The following is a 16176-nucleotide window of genomic DNA, read 5'->3' as shown; positions in this document are numbered from 1 at the left end:
AGTTCAAAATTAGTTGAAGTTTAGATAGTGGGTAGGGGACACTGCTTCAGACAGAGGGGGGTTATGGTATGGAATGGGTTACCTTATCATATTGTTGATGGTGAATCACTTGGATCTTTTAAGACCCAACTGAATAAAGTTCTGAGATTAATCAGCTGGTCGAAACCAGATACGCATAGGTGGGCCGAATGGCATCATTTCGTTCGTAAATGTTCTTATGTTCTCTCATATCAAACAGAAACCATTTGAGGTAGTGGCTTTATGTTTACAGAACTGTATAGTTCTATAGTGTATACTATGCTGTCATGTGTCTTTTAAGTTTCTGCTGTATAGAGACAGTAAACTGTTTTAATCTTTGCCACACAGCTGTATTCTTTTATTTTCTTAGTTAAGTTACTTTATCAGTTTCTGTGCCATGTTGTTTTAGCCTTTGACCATGGTATTATGATACCGACCACGTGCTTTGACATACTGTAGTGTCTTTTTAGTTGGTACACAGTGATACAGATTCTCAGTAACAACTACAGTAGTCTCGGTTTATCACAAATGCACATCTGTGTTTCTTTATTGTGATTTGTCAGGTGTATAAATACATAATGCATGGTAAATCCTGTTTATTCTTGCAGTTTGTGGCTCGTAAGCTTTATTTATTTATTTATTTATTTATTTATTTATATATAGTGTGTTCTTAATGTCGTAATAGGTGCAATTAGAGCCACAATTTAGCCAAGTCACGGTACCTCATGAAACACAGTGCCGGGCCAAACCTGTTCATGTCAGATCCCGTTTGAATTACACACTGGCAATTAACCAGCTGAAGATTAGTTTCTAATTGTACCACCAAAAGCAGATGGTTGGCATTGGCTTCACCAACGCAGGATATGTTCCGATCTGCTTTTCATCCTCAAACCACTGGGGCAGCTGCCACGGCAACCAAGTAAACACATGGAATCCAACGGAAACCACTCTAAGTAATCAGGTCGATGGCTTTTTAAAGAATTTTCTGCATGATGTCATTGCCTTTTGCATCAGTAATGGTGTCCCTAGGTGTAAAAAAGAAGCAATGCTTTTTCAGAGCTGATGGACTGTCTCTCCAAATGTGCCAAAGACCAGTGCTGGTCATAAATACATTGTTTCACATGAATCATTTAAAAAGAAAAAAGTGTGGTCTGTTTAAAAAAACATTGCCTCTATCTGACCATATGGAGTCCTGTTTTGTTGAGAAGTTGAAATCTTGTGAGATGTCATAGCCACCTGGGTTTAATGGAGCCATGACTTCAGTTGCCAATCTGAGGATTATTGAACTGCGATTTACTTAATAAATACCTTAAACAGTAAGTATAACACTTTAAATGTATGAAACACGTATTATAAGAAAAAATATTTCTAATTAAACGTGTTATATACACGTTTACATGTTTAGGATTTGACAGTGCTATTTCTGAAACTACAGATGCTACACATTTTTTGGTTTCCTGTTTGAATCTAAATGTTGTATTTAAAGGATAATGGCATTGAAGATAAACGACAGATCTTCTTGGGTGGGGGAAAAAAAGAGGTAGCAGAAATTTCTGCCCAGTATATTGTAACCTGCCACCTAATTTGAACTGGAGAGCAGAGGTATTTCAATACTAGTACTATTATACATAGTGTGTGTGTCTATCTCTATATATATACATACAACCATAATGATCAGAATTGTTAATGCAATTGTTCAGTAGGAAAACTTGTAAATAGTATATATGTATTTGTATAATTGGCTTATTATTTATATATATATATATATATATATATATATATATATATATATATATATATAAAAAAAAAATTCCAACACTGATTTATATAAAATTAATCTGAATATTAATACAAGAGCAACTTCTATATATTAACTTTTTTCTTTTCTTGCCTTTTGGCCTTTTAATTTCTTTTAGTATTTCTAAACTAGAATCTATTTCCGGGAAGTTTAACGGCCACTTACAAAACCAGTGCGAAACATCTCTTGTATATGAATTACAGGGCTCTGAAATCCAACTAAATAGTTTTATACTAGTGTACTTTTAGGTTTCTTTTTTCCTTTCGCCAAAAATTGTGCTTTGATTTGACTAACAGGGGCCTTTGTTTCTGTGTGAAGAGAGAAGTTAATCAGTTTCCTCTATGGAATTCATGCTGTCGAGGGAAGTCTTACAACTTCTGGATATCCTAGGCAGTCAAAGCTATTCTTTGTTGTACAATTCCAGACTACAGTATCCTCTTTGTAACCTTGCTCCTTTTTCAAAGCTGTTTCATTAAACACAAACTTTAAATAAATAATCTGTTAACAGTCTGTTCCAGGTGTTTATTCCTTATTTCAAATACCAAAAGTGAGAATAGCTATTGGAAGGAAAGCTTCTGCTGCCCATCAGACTGAAAAAAAAAAAACTACTCATAGAACTTAGATCCATACTGTCACTTTATCATTTGAACCAGCCTTGTGATTTGTGAGTGATGTGAAATGAACACAATAATACACGGATAATAGCATTGAGTGCTTACTGTATGCTTGTATGTAACTGTAACTTGCCCCTGCCTTCCTCCTGGGACACCTTTGTAAATGGACTGATTGTCCTTGTATGGTTTTCCCAGCAAATACAATTTTAAATAAATAAATCAATGACAAAACTTATTTACCACAAATTGCACATTTCTTTATTTTCTTGTTTAAATTAGTTTTTCACAGTAAACACACTGAATATAAAGTCTACATAACAGTACTCCCATGTTTCCTTACTATAAAAATCAGTAATTGGGTCCTAAAAAAGTAGCAAATAAATAGATAGTACAACACTATCCAATACTACACAGCAGTGCCATACTCAGAAACCTGCCCATATAACAAAGCCATTATCTGTTTTATAGCTCACATATTACACATATGTGCAGCACAAAGGAATTGACTTCTACAAAGTCTTATTCTTTATACAGAATAACAAAGATAACCAATGAAACAGAAACAGAAACAGCCTGAGGTATTCTAATATATTTCATTAGTTTACTGGACTGCTGTTTTGAGTAAAGTGATCTTTCATACAGGATTGATGTGGCCTGCAGCTTTGAGTTATCTTTCCTAGACATACTGTGTGTGTGTGTGTGTGTGTGTGTGTGTGTGTATGTGTATCCTTCGAATTTAAGACACAGCTCAAATTCCCCACCCTCAATTTGAGGAAAAAATAAAACATAAAATAAATATGCATCTATCAAGATACAACCTCAATTACGCATATGGAGGCAATTTGCGGTCGTCTGCTATCACACAGAGCATTACAGTTATGTGTTGCTTCTCATTTCCAGTTGTGATTACTCACACCTGTTTTTCTCCATAATTTGGGAACTGTATTGCTTGGCATGTCGAAAAATACAGGGGTCTGATCAGCATTTCCAATCTGTCCAAGATGGTACTGTTTGTTAGAAATGCTGAAATTGTAAAAGCTCCTCAGTGAATTCGTAAGCTAATGACTTCTTTGAAAATGGCTGCCTGTATGTCAGGCAGTAACATTTTGGTTCGTCTTTTCTCAGCAGTCAGTGACGCTGCTGTTTGAGTACTCGGATAGTCACGTCTTGTTAGCAATTTTAATATCACTACTGTACTCGAATTTAAGTTAAAAAGTGCATCTTAAATTCGAAGGAATATGGGTATACACACACACACACACACACATATATATATATATATATATATATATATATATATATATACATAGCTGAACAGTTCATAGGGATGAACAAAGTCAAAGGGAGCATATTAAAATGGTACAGTTCACAACATCTCAAACTCTTTGGACCTATTTGTTGCATGGGAAGTGTTTGAAAGCATGACTGTACTACCTTTTTACAAAGTATTTATAATTGAAGACATGCTTCTCTTCACTATTACGGGACACTGAGATGAAGGTATGTAAAAGGACATCCTAGTTAGAATCCCCATGTTGTTCATAGAGTGTCCTTGTGTAGACACCACACCAGTGTCTGGCCCACCCCAGTCATGCTCACCACCCTATAGCCAGCCTGCTCTAGCTTGTCTAGAATCAATCGAGGTGGCTCGTCCACATGGTATTCCGAACTGCAATACAAACAAAACATTCTCAGTTAGACATCAAAGCGCAAGTCTATGTCTACCCATCTCCTCTGTCAGTCTTTTCGGGTGCTTCTTTTACTTCTTAACTGAACACTTTCTTTAGCAGAATGAGCAAGATAACAACATTTAAACATCAAGTGGCTTCAAGTGTAATTTTAACTGATGTTTTAATATTTACATTAGGAAACCAGGTTTTACATAACACTGAGATTATACATAACAAAGGTCCAGACAGTCCTGGGTGGATCAGCATCTACTGAGAAATGTGCTGAACCCGTATGGACTACCGGTATACTGGATTCTCAATAACAACAAGAACAAATATATATATAACCACATTCTACTGGCGAGAGCCTCGCACAGTCACTGCGGAATTGATATTCAGGTATTTATTGTTGTTATAATAAGAATATGTAATGGGAAATGTGGGCGATGAGGGTAGCCTATTGTAGATTTACCAGCAATATTTTAAGAGATATACTGTAAACATTTTGACTGGATCATTTTTATATCATTAATCTAAAGTGCTGGTATTTTAGCTGCGTTCATAGACAACCATAATGATCAGAATTGTTAATGCAATTGTTCAGTAGGAAAACGTAAATAGTATATATGTATTTGTATAATTGACTTATATATATATATATATATATATATATATATATATATATATATATATATATATTACTTGTATTGTAACACTTGAAATGTATTTGCTTACGATTGTAAGTCGCCCTGGATAAGGGCGTCTGCTAAGAAATAAATAATAATAATAATAATAATAATAATAATAATAATAATAATAATAATAATAATATATGCATTAAAAATGTATAGCAAATAATACAATAATTGCTTTCTTTTGGAACGTTGTTTTTTTATTTGTGTAACGTTATGTATGTTTTGGAAATTGGAACTCAGACAGAAATATTTAAATATAACCTCCCTTATTTTAATATTAATTCCGTCATTTGCATTTAGATGGCAAATTTCTCTGGCTAAAAGAAAACTACACGGAAACCCACACTACCCGAGAATTACTACCAGCATATGCGTGAGGAAAAGGTGAGACTTTCTTTTTCCATAGAAACCTGGCCAATGTCTCCATTTTTTATCATTCTTATATAACATGCAAATGAGCGAGTCACATGCCGAGTGGGTTTGACTTCTACAGTAACGGAGTCAAGAAAGCCTTTTAAAAACAGTATGTCATGTCCATTACTTTTTACTGTAAGAAACAAGGGCATCGGTTTGTACTCACAAATTGTTCCCTAGCATTGTAGTCTTTCTGGCTCCTAAATAGTTCATTAGTGCTGAATCTGAATATTCATCGCCAACCATTGTGGGACCTGTCTCCTAGAAAGCAAAAGGAAATTCAAGTGTTACTGTAACATATTTAAACAATATGCAGTAAAACCAAGAGCTCGCTCATTTTGAAAGGAATAATGCTGTGTTCAGTGACTAGAATGGCATGACCGTTAGTTTAGAGATCTCCAAAAGCATCGCCACGAATTAGCTTGATATATTTGGTACTGACGCTTGTGATACGGCACTGTTCTGCGTACGTGGTGCTGAAAGGGTAGTACGACAGACCGGGATACAGCAAGTACCGGTAGTTGCAAGATAACTAGTTTGATTGTGGTTGAGCAAATAACAATGCAAGCAGTTTGCTTCAAACTGACCGTGCTGCTTAGTGCAGTAACTTACTATAATCACTTCCAGGTTTGAACAAAACCCAATCCCGCCCCTAAAAGGTCTAAAGTCCCAAACAACACACCCAGACACTTGCGAAACCTTAAATGGCGAATATCCGTTTTTTATGACGTTTACTTCATGTAAAAAAGTACACAACAAACTGTATTTCAGTTGTCATTGTGTATGTTTTATTAGAACTACTGCCCAGTACGTTTTAGAATGATTTCCATTATCCAAACATTTACCGAAGACATCACATTTCCTTCAAATGCAAAGAAATAGACCGCTAAACACTCGTGCATTCACAAATAAAAGCGAGTTATATGTTTTAATTAGACTGCGTTAAGGCATATAAAAAGTTGATCATTGGGAAACAGACATTACCTTGTTTAATAAATCGTATTAGCATGGATTAGGATGTCAGTGACAATCGGTAATGGCTGCCTTTGAACAGAATGATAATAATTGTATTTATCAAAGCAATGTATGTTACAAACCAGTCGGATTTGTGTGCTGATGAGTACGTAAGGCATCCTTGCACTTCACTTTCTACCCTTTTGTGTTGGTTCTTCTTGTCCCCCGAGGTTTTTGTTTGGAAATAGTTCCGATCCACAGGCATATATAAATACAAGTTCCCGTTCTGAACCTGAGATTTTTCTTCTGCCACTCACTCGGACAGTGGCATGCGGAAACACTCACTCCGAGGAGCCAATCGGAGAGCCCCAAATTAAAAACTGGCAGTACCTAGTCACAATTATTAAAGACAAACGCACAGGACCGGCGTGATAATGATGAAACGGGAAATACACAATAGTTACACACGACAGAACTCTATTTGCAAATTTGGCAATACTATAGGATAGCATTTGTCACAATGGGAATGTGTTAAATTAAACAGATATTATAGTGTATTCAAATCATTTTTTTTCTATTACTGTATGTGTATTCTGTATGATTTCTGAATTGCTGCCTCATCTTAGGTCATGGTTTGCCATGCTTATTATTAACTATTTGAAACTAGCTGAAGTACCCGGCGTTGCTCGGGGAAATTCAATATTTCAATATTTCATGCATGACAAATTGGGGAAAGGTAGCCTTATGGTTTCCTATGAGTTACGGGTCTTGAATGTCGCACAATGCGCTCGGACCCCTTTCCCTTTTTAAACTTTATTATTATTATTATTATTATTATTATTATTATTATTATTATTATTATTATTATTATTATTGTCTGGGGTTTGCCATTTTTTAATTAAAAAATTGTTATTTTTATTTTTTGGTGTGTTTTTGTGGGTTTCTTTAATTTGAGATACATGGCTACGTGATCCAGCAGTGGGGTTACTAAATAAAATACCCCGGGGGTCAAAATTTTGGATCCAAACATAGCCCTAAACCTTCCCCTGGTTCAAAGAGGAGGCCATGCAAAGTGTGATTGCACTGGCTCCTGCGGGGTACGAATGCATAACAGACAGACTGACTGACTAACGTTCTTCTTTATATATTGAGATTATATACTAATATATATATATATCTTATCAAGGTGTAAGGTGTTTTGTTTTATAACTACATTCAAGTGCCACTCCCCACAAAAAGAAAGTTAGTGTAAATTAATTTGTAATCTGTGGTTGTTCAGATCATGAAATGTATAATTTTTATACATTTTCCTTTTTATATGGGACTACTGAAAACAAACAAACAAACAAACAGATCCTTCGCATAACAGGAGCACTGACATCAAAAAGAATACAATGCACTGATTTCTATCGTATAACTACAGTACAGCGAAGGCAAAGAAAAATATAATTTCCTTAAGTAATAACAAGAATGAAATAAAGGCACAGCAGGCGATGGTACAGCTGTCTCTTGAATAGAAAGAGGAGCATTTGAAAATGGAAGCCTGCAAATTGAGATAATCTTCATATCCGTGCAGGGAGATAAATAACATCTTTAATATCCACAGGGTGCTTTTCACTTAACATGAAAACCTTTTCTACCGTTTGTAAGAGATGTACCTAACTTCTGTGAACTGTCTATCGAATTATGGTGTTAGAAAAATATATATTTTTTAAGATTCCGATTGGAAATTTAAACCAAAAGCACCACACGTGTGCTGTACATGGGTGGTAAGAAATATGGTGGTATTATTATTATTATTATTATTATTATTATTATTATTATTATTATTATTATTAATAGAATTGTCTTATCATATAAATGTAGTTTAAAGGATTTTAAAGCTTTCATTTTAATCTAATTTTAGTGAAAGATTAATAAAGACATTGATGCACATGAGAGCTTATCAGCAGGGTTATGGTGGAACAGTCTACAGGTCTTTAATTATTAATTATTAACCTATTGCATTAGGAAGCTGATGCCACTGGCCTGAACATTTCAATATTATACAGTTTATGTTTATATGTTTTCTCTTTCTTGGTCATTTCATTTGTTCAGTAAAATTCTCTCTACCCCTTTCATCACTGTTTCCCCCTACCATTAATCAACCCGTTGTTTCCCACTTTGTATCCAGTGGTGTGCCTTCTCTGGAAAACACTGCTCAGGTGAATGACCTAGGAAGTGCAATTGTAACAGATTACCTGAAAGTAAGGCATGCAAACATAAAACTTTCTTTAGCTCAGTATGGCACCAGATATATACTTGTTTGAGGTAGTCGCATCTCCCATGTGTTGTTCTAACACAGTTCTTACACATGTGAGACCTATAGTGAATGAAAGTACAGACAAGAAAGAATTCTAGAATTATTGAATTAACTATAAGCACTCAATGGCGTTAATAACCATTGCTTTAAAAACTCGTATTAGCTTTAGTAGCCTAACATTATTAAAGGTCCACTTTTTCGTCAGGATATTAAAAAAATCTAATCTAATGATATATATATATATATATATATATATATATATATATATATATATATATATATATATATGTGTGTGTGTGTGTGTGTGTGTGTGTGTGTGTGTGTGTGTGTATAAATACATATATATACGCACACACACACACACACACACACACACACACACACACACACATATATATATATATATATATATATATATATATATATATATATATATATATATATATATATATATATATATATATATAAATGCTGCATCCTGGTACCTTTTCTGATCTTCAACACAATAACAGGGAGCGCAGTGCTCATGTTGCGAAGTGCTAAAAGGTGAGAAAATGTATTTTAAAAAGTTTATTTGAGGTAATGTTGATTGACTGGAGTATTTACTATTTGTTAACACTTGAGATTGTAAGAGTCATTTTGATTTGTGGAAATTGATATTTTGAATTTAAAGTGTAAATTGGACAGTAAGTGGAAGGGTTTTTGTAATGTTGTATAGGCCTACGTTTTTGGTAACACTGATAAAGTAATAATACTTGGGTGTAAACGTATTAACCTGTTGATAATGAAGTCATCTGTAATCAATCCTATCTTGCATAAAATAAAATATTATGAATTGAATAGTCGGCAGTATATATGTTGGGATATACACTATTACTGTAATTTAATTTAATTTAGTTGGCACCAATATACTCGTATTTGCATACATGACCTCTTTCAACTGAAAACTACCTAGCAAAAGTGCAGGGCAGTTTCCCGACGAACCTTTTTTTGTGTTGCACAAGTTGAGTTCGTCTGCTTTTACATTCCCGCGGTGCAATGTAGAAAGTGAAATTGTAGCTATGCATACTGAAAAAAAAATAATTAAAAAACAAACAAAAAAATTGAATATTAAGAATTAAAACATACAACTGGTAAACGAGACAAACAAATGCGACACGGTTCTGACTGGGTAGCTACGAAATAAAAGATATGTGCCGGTGATAAAACATTGGTAGTGCATTCAAATTTTATTTAAATTGTTTATGATAGGTAAATAGGCTACATTTATCTGACGAAATAATTTTTAAAACATTTGTATTTGATAACAACGTGTTTATTTTCTTTTTTTTAATATTAAGCTATTCGTGAAAAGGGATTGGCATTGAATTCATATTTACCAACTACGGTACTCCAAATGGTTAAACTGGGGTCGAACGCCGTGGTGGGGCTCGTCACGTTAGGAGCCACGGCAGGAGCCGGGTGGATAATTTATTTGATTTACAAAGATAGAAAAAAAAGAAAAGGCCGACGACTTGAGAATGAAAACAGCTCCCCGCCTATGTTATACACTACTGTTGGACCACATGGAAACATCACTAGCAGCAGTGCGAGAGATTTGGAGAGCCAAGGTACTTTTTGTTTTCACATTCAAACACGTGAAGTCCTTGCTGCGGGTGGTGGTATGACTGTCGATTATTTTACGTTTTGGCTTGTTACAAGATCCAAGTAGTAAGTTACTGGACCTGACATAAAATATTCCCTTAACGATTTCTGTTCTTACAATGAAAGGTATGTTAATTGGCACAGTATTGGGCTGTTTAGATAATATAGCATTATGGCACTGTCAATTTTAGCAACATGTGCTAGCAGTTTATGTATTATTTGTTTATTTAGCAGACGCCTTTATCCAAGGCGATTTACAGAGACTAGGGTGTGTGAACTATGCATCAGCTGCAGAGTCACTTACAATTACGTCTCACCCGAAAGACGGAGCACAAGGAGATTAAGTGACTTGCTCAGGGTCACACAATGAGTCAGTTTGAATGTTCTGTGGTGCATACATGTTATCTAAATGATTAGAACCAATAGAAAATCTAATTCTGCGTTTCTATTACAAATACAAATTCTGCTGCCTGTGGGAAGACCCAAAGAATGCTGCTAGTAGCTTATCAGGGCTAAAGAAAGATATACGCTTTGAGAAAGCGAAATGGGTGGTTATATTAGTAATTTGTTTTGTGCTGCTACTGGCAGCTGTGGAATCAGCTGCCTTAGTGTCAGTAAAAATCCTACTGGTAGTAACATCTGCCTATTTATAATGCATCATATGACAAATGTATTGAATAGGATACATCAGCTGTTTGTTTATCAACCAGAATATTTTCAGGGCAAAACAATGGCTGAGAAATATCAGGGTGACTTAATATTTGGGTTCAGTTTCAAACCGGGAGCTGAGAAGGGACATTGCAGTAAAACATATCCCGTTGAGGGGGTGCTTAAGTTTGTGTAAAGATGACACTGCAATTTCAAATCAGATATACTTACAAGGAAACTCCTCACAGTAAATGTGGGGGTAATCTTCTCTTTGAGCTCTTGTGTTTTATGACTTCCATATTGCATTCATGTCACTTTTTTGGTTTTCATATAATATTGAACAAGCACATTGAGATTTTGGCTACAACTTAATTGTATGGTTCTCTCAATTAAGTTCGATTTAGGGTGTGCCCATCTCAATAGTACCTCTGTAGCTGGGGGGTGGGTTGGGGTGAAAAAGACTTCAGCTGACAGGTGGCCCAGAGGATAAAGGCTCTTTATCACATAATATGCAGCTCCACACACAACCCTGCAAAAACGCTGCGAAATGAGCCTAGCCGGTTCTCGGTCAAAAAGAAACAATTTGTGAATGTAATAAAAAGAAATCAGCAGTGTGGCATTCTCTGCCTATATACAGTGTGTGTATGTGTAATATATATATATATATATATAATGAAATGAAACAATGTTGTCTTAATTTTATATCGGTCTGGTGTGCATCATATTCTCAGGGAAGAAGACAATGTGCTACTGTACATTAAGCCCCTTACATGCTCATATTACAAAATAAATACAAAAACAATTGTAAAATATACAAGTTAATTTCTAGGTAGGCCTAATGCTTGTAAATAATTTAACTTTTGGGGTTTTCTTTTACTTTAATTGAGCAGAGACTATTATCCCCTGTGGTCCATACGTGCAGAGACACTTACATTTTCAGAGATCACATGGTGGTCTGCTTTATCATGACACTAATGGGTCTAAATTTGTATTTACAGTTTGTTGCAGATGTATTGTAGGTTGTATCTGTCTAAATACGTCTCACATGTACAAAAATGGCCAAGTTAGCATAAAGGGTCCACCATATTAAGCTGTGATATCTGTAAAATGGGCAAACTTTGCCCGCATTGTATTGCAGTACAAACTAGCTACAAAGTAGCAACATGAATGGCAAAAGTGGGAGCCAAGTTTGCCCCATTTGTCATGGTTAACTTAGCCACCTTTACATTACATCTTATGTGCATCATACTTTGCTTTTCTGTGGTGATCAGCTAGCTGTCTGATTTTGTCATTGTATTGCAATCAAGAAGTACTTGATAGTTCAGTTTTTGTGTCCATGTTCAGCTTCTCGAGTCTGTGCTGTCCTGAGGGAGACGGGTGGCCGTGGCTTGATGCCGGAGCAGCAGGTGGAGTTTTGGAACCAGCTGGACACAATGCTGCAGTGTGTGATGGAGCTCAAGACCGAGGTGGCTGACCTGAGGAAGGGGCTTGAGGGGATTGTTGTGCAGATAGTCAAAGAAGTCAAGTAAGAACATAATTTATTTAGGCTAAGCCTGATGGAGGATTGTGGCAATGTGCCCCGTCCCTGTGTGCATTTGTATGTTGCGTGTGTAAATGTTGGTGTATAGATTGGTACACGGGATATAAACGGGTCTGTGTTTCACGTATATTTAAAAAGTGTATAATTATATTTAGGCACGAGGATGGCACATCACTTCACGTGCAGATAAAATGTGTATAATGTGTGGCACGGGGTTGCACGTAATGAATTCACGTGCTGGGATTCAAGTGAGTAATTAATTAGTAATTGAATCCCAGCACAACAGTATATATAGATGCACAGTTTCACTCAGTCGGGGTTGGTGTTCGGTGAGTGGAGAACGGGAGAGAGAGAAGGAGAAAAGAAAGTCAAAAGTAAAGTAAAGTAAAGTAATTAGTGTTTTCAGTCACCGTGTTTGTCCGTTTGTCTGTTCACTGTTTAGTCTGTTTTGTTTGTATCTTTATTTTGGCGTATAGTGCCGTGTCCCGTGTTTTTGTGTTTCAAACCTTTTATTTTCTGTTTATTAAATGCTGAGCGCGATCACGCGCCCAGCTTATACCAAACCACATCTCTGTCTGTTTGTGTTCCTGTTTTCTGGTCTGACGCCACCCACTCTGGCCGTCTTTGTGACACGTGGTGTCTTCGTGGGATAGCCGCGCCTCCAAGCGTCAGACCAGGAGGGGTATGGATTAAAAAAAAAAAAAAAAAAAAAAAAAAAAAAAAAGATTACAAATATTGTTTTGGGGGAAAAAACAAAACAAAAAAAAAAAAAAATCAATGGCAGAAGACGCCATCAAACTGCGGGGCTGGTTCCTGGAGAATGCTGGGCTGGAGGCCCAGTCTCTGCCCATGGTCGTCCGGGCCCTGTGGATGATGGACAGTGAGAGATGGGAGGCATATCAGGAGGAACACACCCCAAACACCTTGGAGGAAGGTGTGGAGTTTGTCCTCAGCTACCTGGAGGCAACCATAGACGGAACAGCAGCCCAGGTAGCAGGACCACCAGCAGAGGGTGAGTACCTGCTGTCCCCATCTCCACCAGCAGAGGGTGAATGCCTGCTGGTTTTGCCTCCACAGCCCAAATGGGAGGAGCCTGAGCATCCACAGCCCAAATGGGAGGAGCCCAAGCGGAAGGAGCCCGAATGTCCTACGCCTGAGTGGGAGGAGCCCGAACGTCCTACGCCTGAGTGGGAGGAGCCCGAACGTCCTACGCCTGAGTGGGAGGAGCCCGAACGTCCTACGCCTGAGTGGGAGGAGCCCGAACGTCCTACGCCTGAGTGGGAGGAGCCCGAACGTCCTACGCCTGAGTGGGAGGAGCCCGAACGTCCTACGCCTGAGTGGGAGGAGCCCGAACGTCCTACGCCTGAGTGGGAGGAGCCCGAACGTCCTACGCCTGAGTGGGAGGAGCCCGAACGTCCTACGCCTGAGTGGGGGGAGCCCGAACGTCCACAGCCCAACAGGGAGGAGTCGGGGCGTCCACAGCCCAACAGGGAGGAGTCGGGGCGTCCACAGCCCAACAGGGAGGAGTCGGGGCGTCCACAGCCCAACAGGGAGGAGTCGGGGCGTCCACAGCCCAACAGGGAGGAGTCGGGGCGTCCACAGCCCAACAGGGAGGAGTCGGGGCGTCCACAGCCCAACAGGGAGGAGTCGGGGCGTCCACAGCCCAACAGGGAGGAGTCGGGGCGTCCACAGCCCAACAGGGAGGAGTCGGGGCGTCCACAGCCCAAAGGGAGGCAAGTCGGGGCTTCCACAGCCCTGGGACCCAAGCCACCAGCAGAGGGAAAATGCCTGCTGGTTCAGCCCCAAGAGCCAGAAGGGGAGGAGTTACAGGCTCGACCCCCTGAAAATTTTTGGGGGGGAGAAGGGCAGGATGCTGGTGTCCCCCAGCAGCCTCTCGCTATGCTGCTGAAGGCAGCACAGCGTGCACATGCCCAGCCGCCACAGCAGAGGGAGCCAGCACCGCCAGGAGCAGAGGAGCTGGAGCTGCCTCTACCTCCACCACCTCCAGGAGCAGAGGAGCAGGAGCTGCCTCTGCCTCCGCCACCACCACCGCAGGGAGCAGAGGAGCAGGAGCTGCCTCTGCCTCCGCCACCACCACCGCAAGGAGCAGAGCAGCAGGAGCTGCCTCTGCCTCCACCACCTCCAGGAGCAGAGGAGCAGGAGCTGCCTCTGCCTCCGCCACCACCACCGCAAGGAGCAGAGGAGCAGGAGCTGCCTCTGCCTCCGCCACCACCACCGCAAGGAGCAGAGGAGCTGGAGCTGCCTCTGCCTCCACCACCGCCAGGAGCAGAGGAGCAGGAGCTGCCTCTGCCTCCACCACCGCCAGGAGCAGAGGAGCTGGAGCTGCCTCTGCCTCCGCCACCGCCCGGAGCAGAGGAGCAGGAGCTGCCTCTGCTGCCCGTACCTCCGCAGGGAGTACGGTGGCCGGAGCCCCAGAAAGGGGAGCTGCCGGCCACGAAGAAGGGGGAGGAGGTCTGGAGACCACTTTCCCCAGCAGCAGTTTCGCTGCAGGAGTTCTTGTGGCCGGAGCCCCACAGGAGGGAGCTGCCGGCTACGAAGAAGGGGGAGGTCGGGGGACCACCTGCCCCCGCAGCTTTTTCGCTGCAGGACGGGACCAACAGGCTGTCAGCCGTGCCACTACCGGCAGGGGTGCTGACAGCATTGCCAGCCAAGGGCCCACTGAAGCCTCCCTTCCCAGCCCAAGACTTTGTTCTGGACTGCTGGGTTTTTAAGGGGGGAGGTGGCCGTTGAGGCCATGTGTGCTGCGCACAAGGGGGGGTATATGTGGCAATGTGCCCCGTCCCTGTGTGCATTTGTATGTTGCGTGTGTAAATGTTGGTGTATAGATTGGTACACGGGATATGAACGGGTCTGTGTTTCACGTATATTTAAAAAGTGTATAATTATATTTAGGCACGAGGATGGCACATCACTTCACGTGCAGATAAAATGTGTATAATGTGTGGCACGGGGTTGCACGTAATGAATTCACGTGCTGGGATTCAAGTGAGTAATTAATTAGTAATTGAATCCCAGCACAACAGTATATATAGATGCACAGTTTCACTCAGTCGGGGTTGGTGTTCGGTGAGTGGAGAACGGGAGAGAGAGAAGGAGAAAAGAAAGTCAAAAGTAAAGTAAAGTAAAGTAATTAGTGTTTTCAGTCACCGTGTTTGTCCGTTTGTCTGTTCACTGTTTAGTCTGTTTTGTTTGTATCTTTATTTTGGCGTATAGTGCCGTGTCCCGTGTTTTTGTGTTTCAAACCTTTTATTTTCTGTTTATTAAATGCTGAGCGCGATCACGCGCCCAGCTTATACCAAACCACATCTCTGTCTGTTTGTGTTCCTGTTTTCTGGTCTGACGCCACCCACTCTGGCCGTCTTTGTGACAAGGATGTATGTCAACTGAGATTATTAAATAATAGTGCTTGTACATTGGAGGTGTAGCAATTCATCATGAATCAATGACTTGTGGTACGTCATTAAATGGTTTCATTAGATGGTTTTATGCATCATCAAGACCATCCAATGTATCGTGATACATGTTGCAGTACGTATTATACCATGACATTATTGTGTCGTTTTACCACTATTGTACATACGTCCATATGTAAGTTTGTCATACTTACATTTTTAACTCTTGCTCTTGTGATGAAACTTGGTATTGGCATTCCTTAGTACAAGATGCATGATGGTGTCAGATCTAGATCACGGTGATCTAAATTCGCATGAGTTATGGCATCTCATTTGTCAGGTTTATAAAGGCTATCTTTAGAACTCCAGATATGATGAAACCTGGTTTGGACATTTCTTGCATAAGATAAATCCACATCCATAAATGTATGTCATTGTAGCCTGCTTTACCTTGTTCAGTTTTTAT

The 16176-nt window shown here is 39.5% G+C and overlaps 2 protein-coding genes across 3 annotated transcripts in view; one reads left to right on the top strand and one right to left on the bottom strand.

Annotated features, from left to right (window-relative positions):
• Positions 1-2643: 2643 nt before the first annotated feature.
• On the bottom strand, positions 2644-6498 carry LOC117418204 (GTP cyclohydrolase 1 feedback regulatory protein). Its single transcript, XM_034030948.3, has 3 exons — positions 6307-6498; positions 5376-5470; positions 2644-4099 (listed from the first exon to the last, which is right to left on the bottom strand). Exons 1-3 carry the CDS (start codon positions 6340-6342, stop codon positions 3970-3972), a joined length of 261 nt encoding a protein of 86 aa, XP_033886839.1. The 5' UTR covers positions 6343-6498; the 3' UTR covers positions 2644-3969.
• A 2497-nt stretch (positions 6499-8995) lies between these two features.
• Positions 8996-16176, top strand: part of LOC117424383 (regulator of microtubule dynamics protein 3-like) — an 80512-nt gene continuing 73331 nt past the window's right edge. Inside the window, exons 1-3 of one of the 2 annotated variants that reach the window (XM_058991403.1) lie at positions 8996-9011; positions 9806-10075; positions 12102-12282. In XM_058991403.1, coding sequence (XP_058847386.1) covers positions 9862-10075; positions 12102-12282 — 395 coding nt within the window. In that variant the 5' untranslated portion in view covers positions 8996-9011; positions 9806-9861. Of the gene's footprint in view, positions 9012-9423; positions 9679-9805; positions 10076-12101; positions 12283-16176 lie in introns of those variants that run through there. The other variant, XM_058991402.1, reaches the window with a different exon arrangement.

This window comes from Acipenser ruthenus, chromosome 18, assembly GCF_902713425.1.
Source record: "Acipenser ruthenus chromosome 18, fAciRut3.2 maternal haplotype, whole genome shotgun sequence".
NCBI classification, from domain to species: Eukaryota; Metazoa; Chordata; class Actinopteri; order Acipenseriformes; family Acipenseridae; genus Acipenser; species Acipenser ruthenus.
Note: the sequence above shows the minus strand (reverse complement) of the source record. Positions and strands in the feature narration are given on the sequence as shown.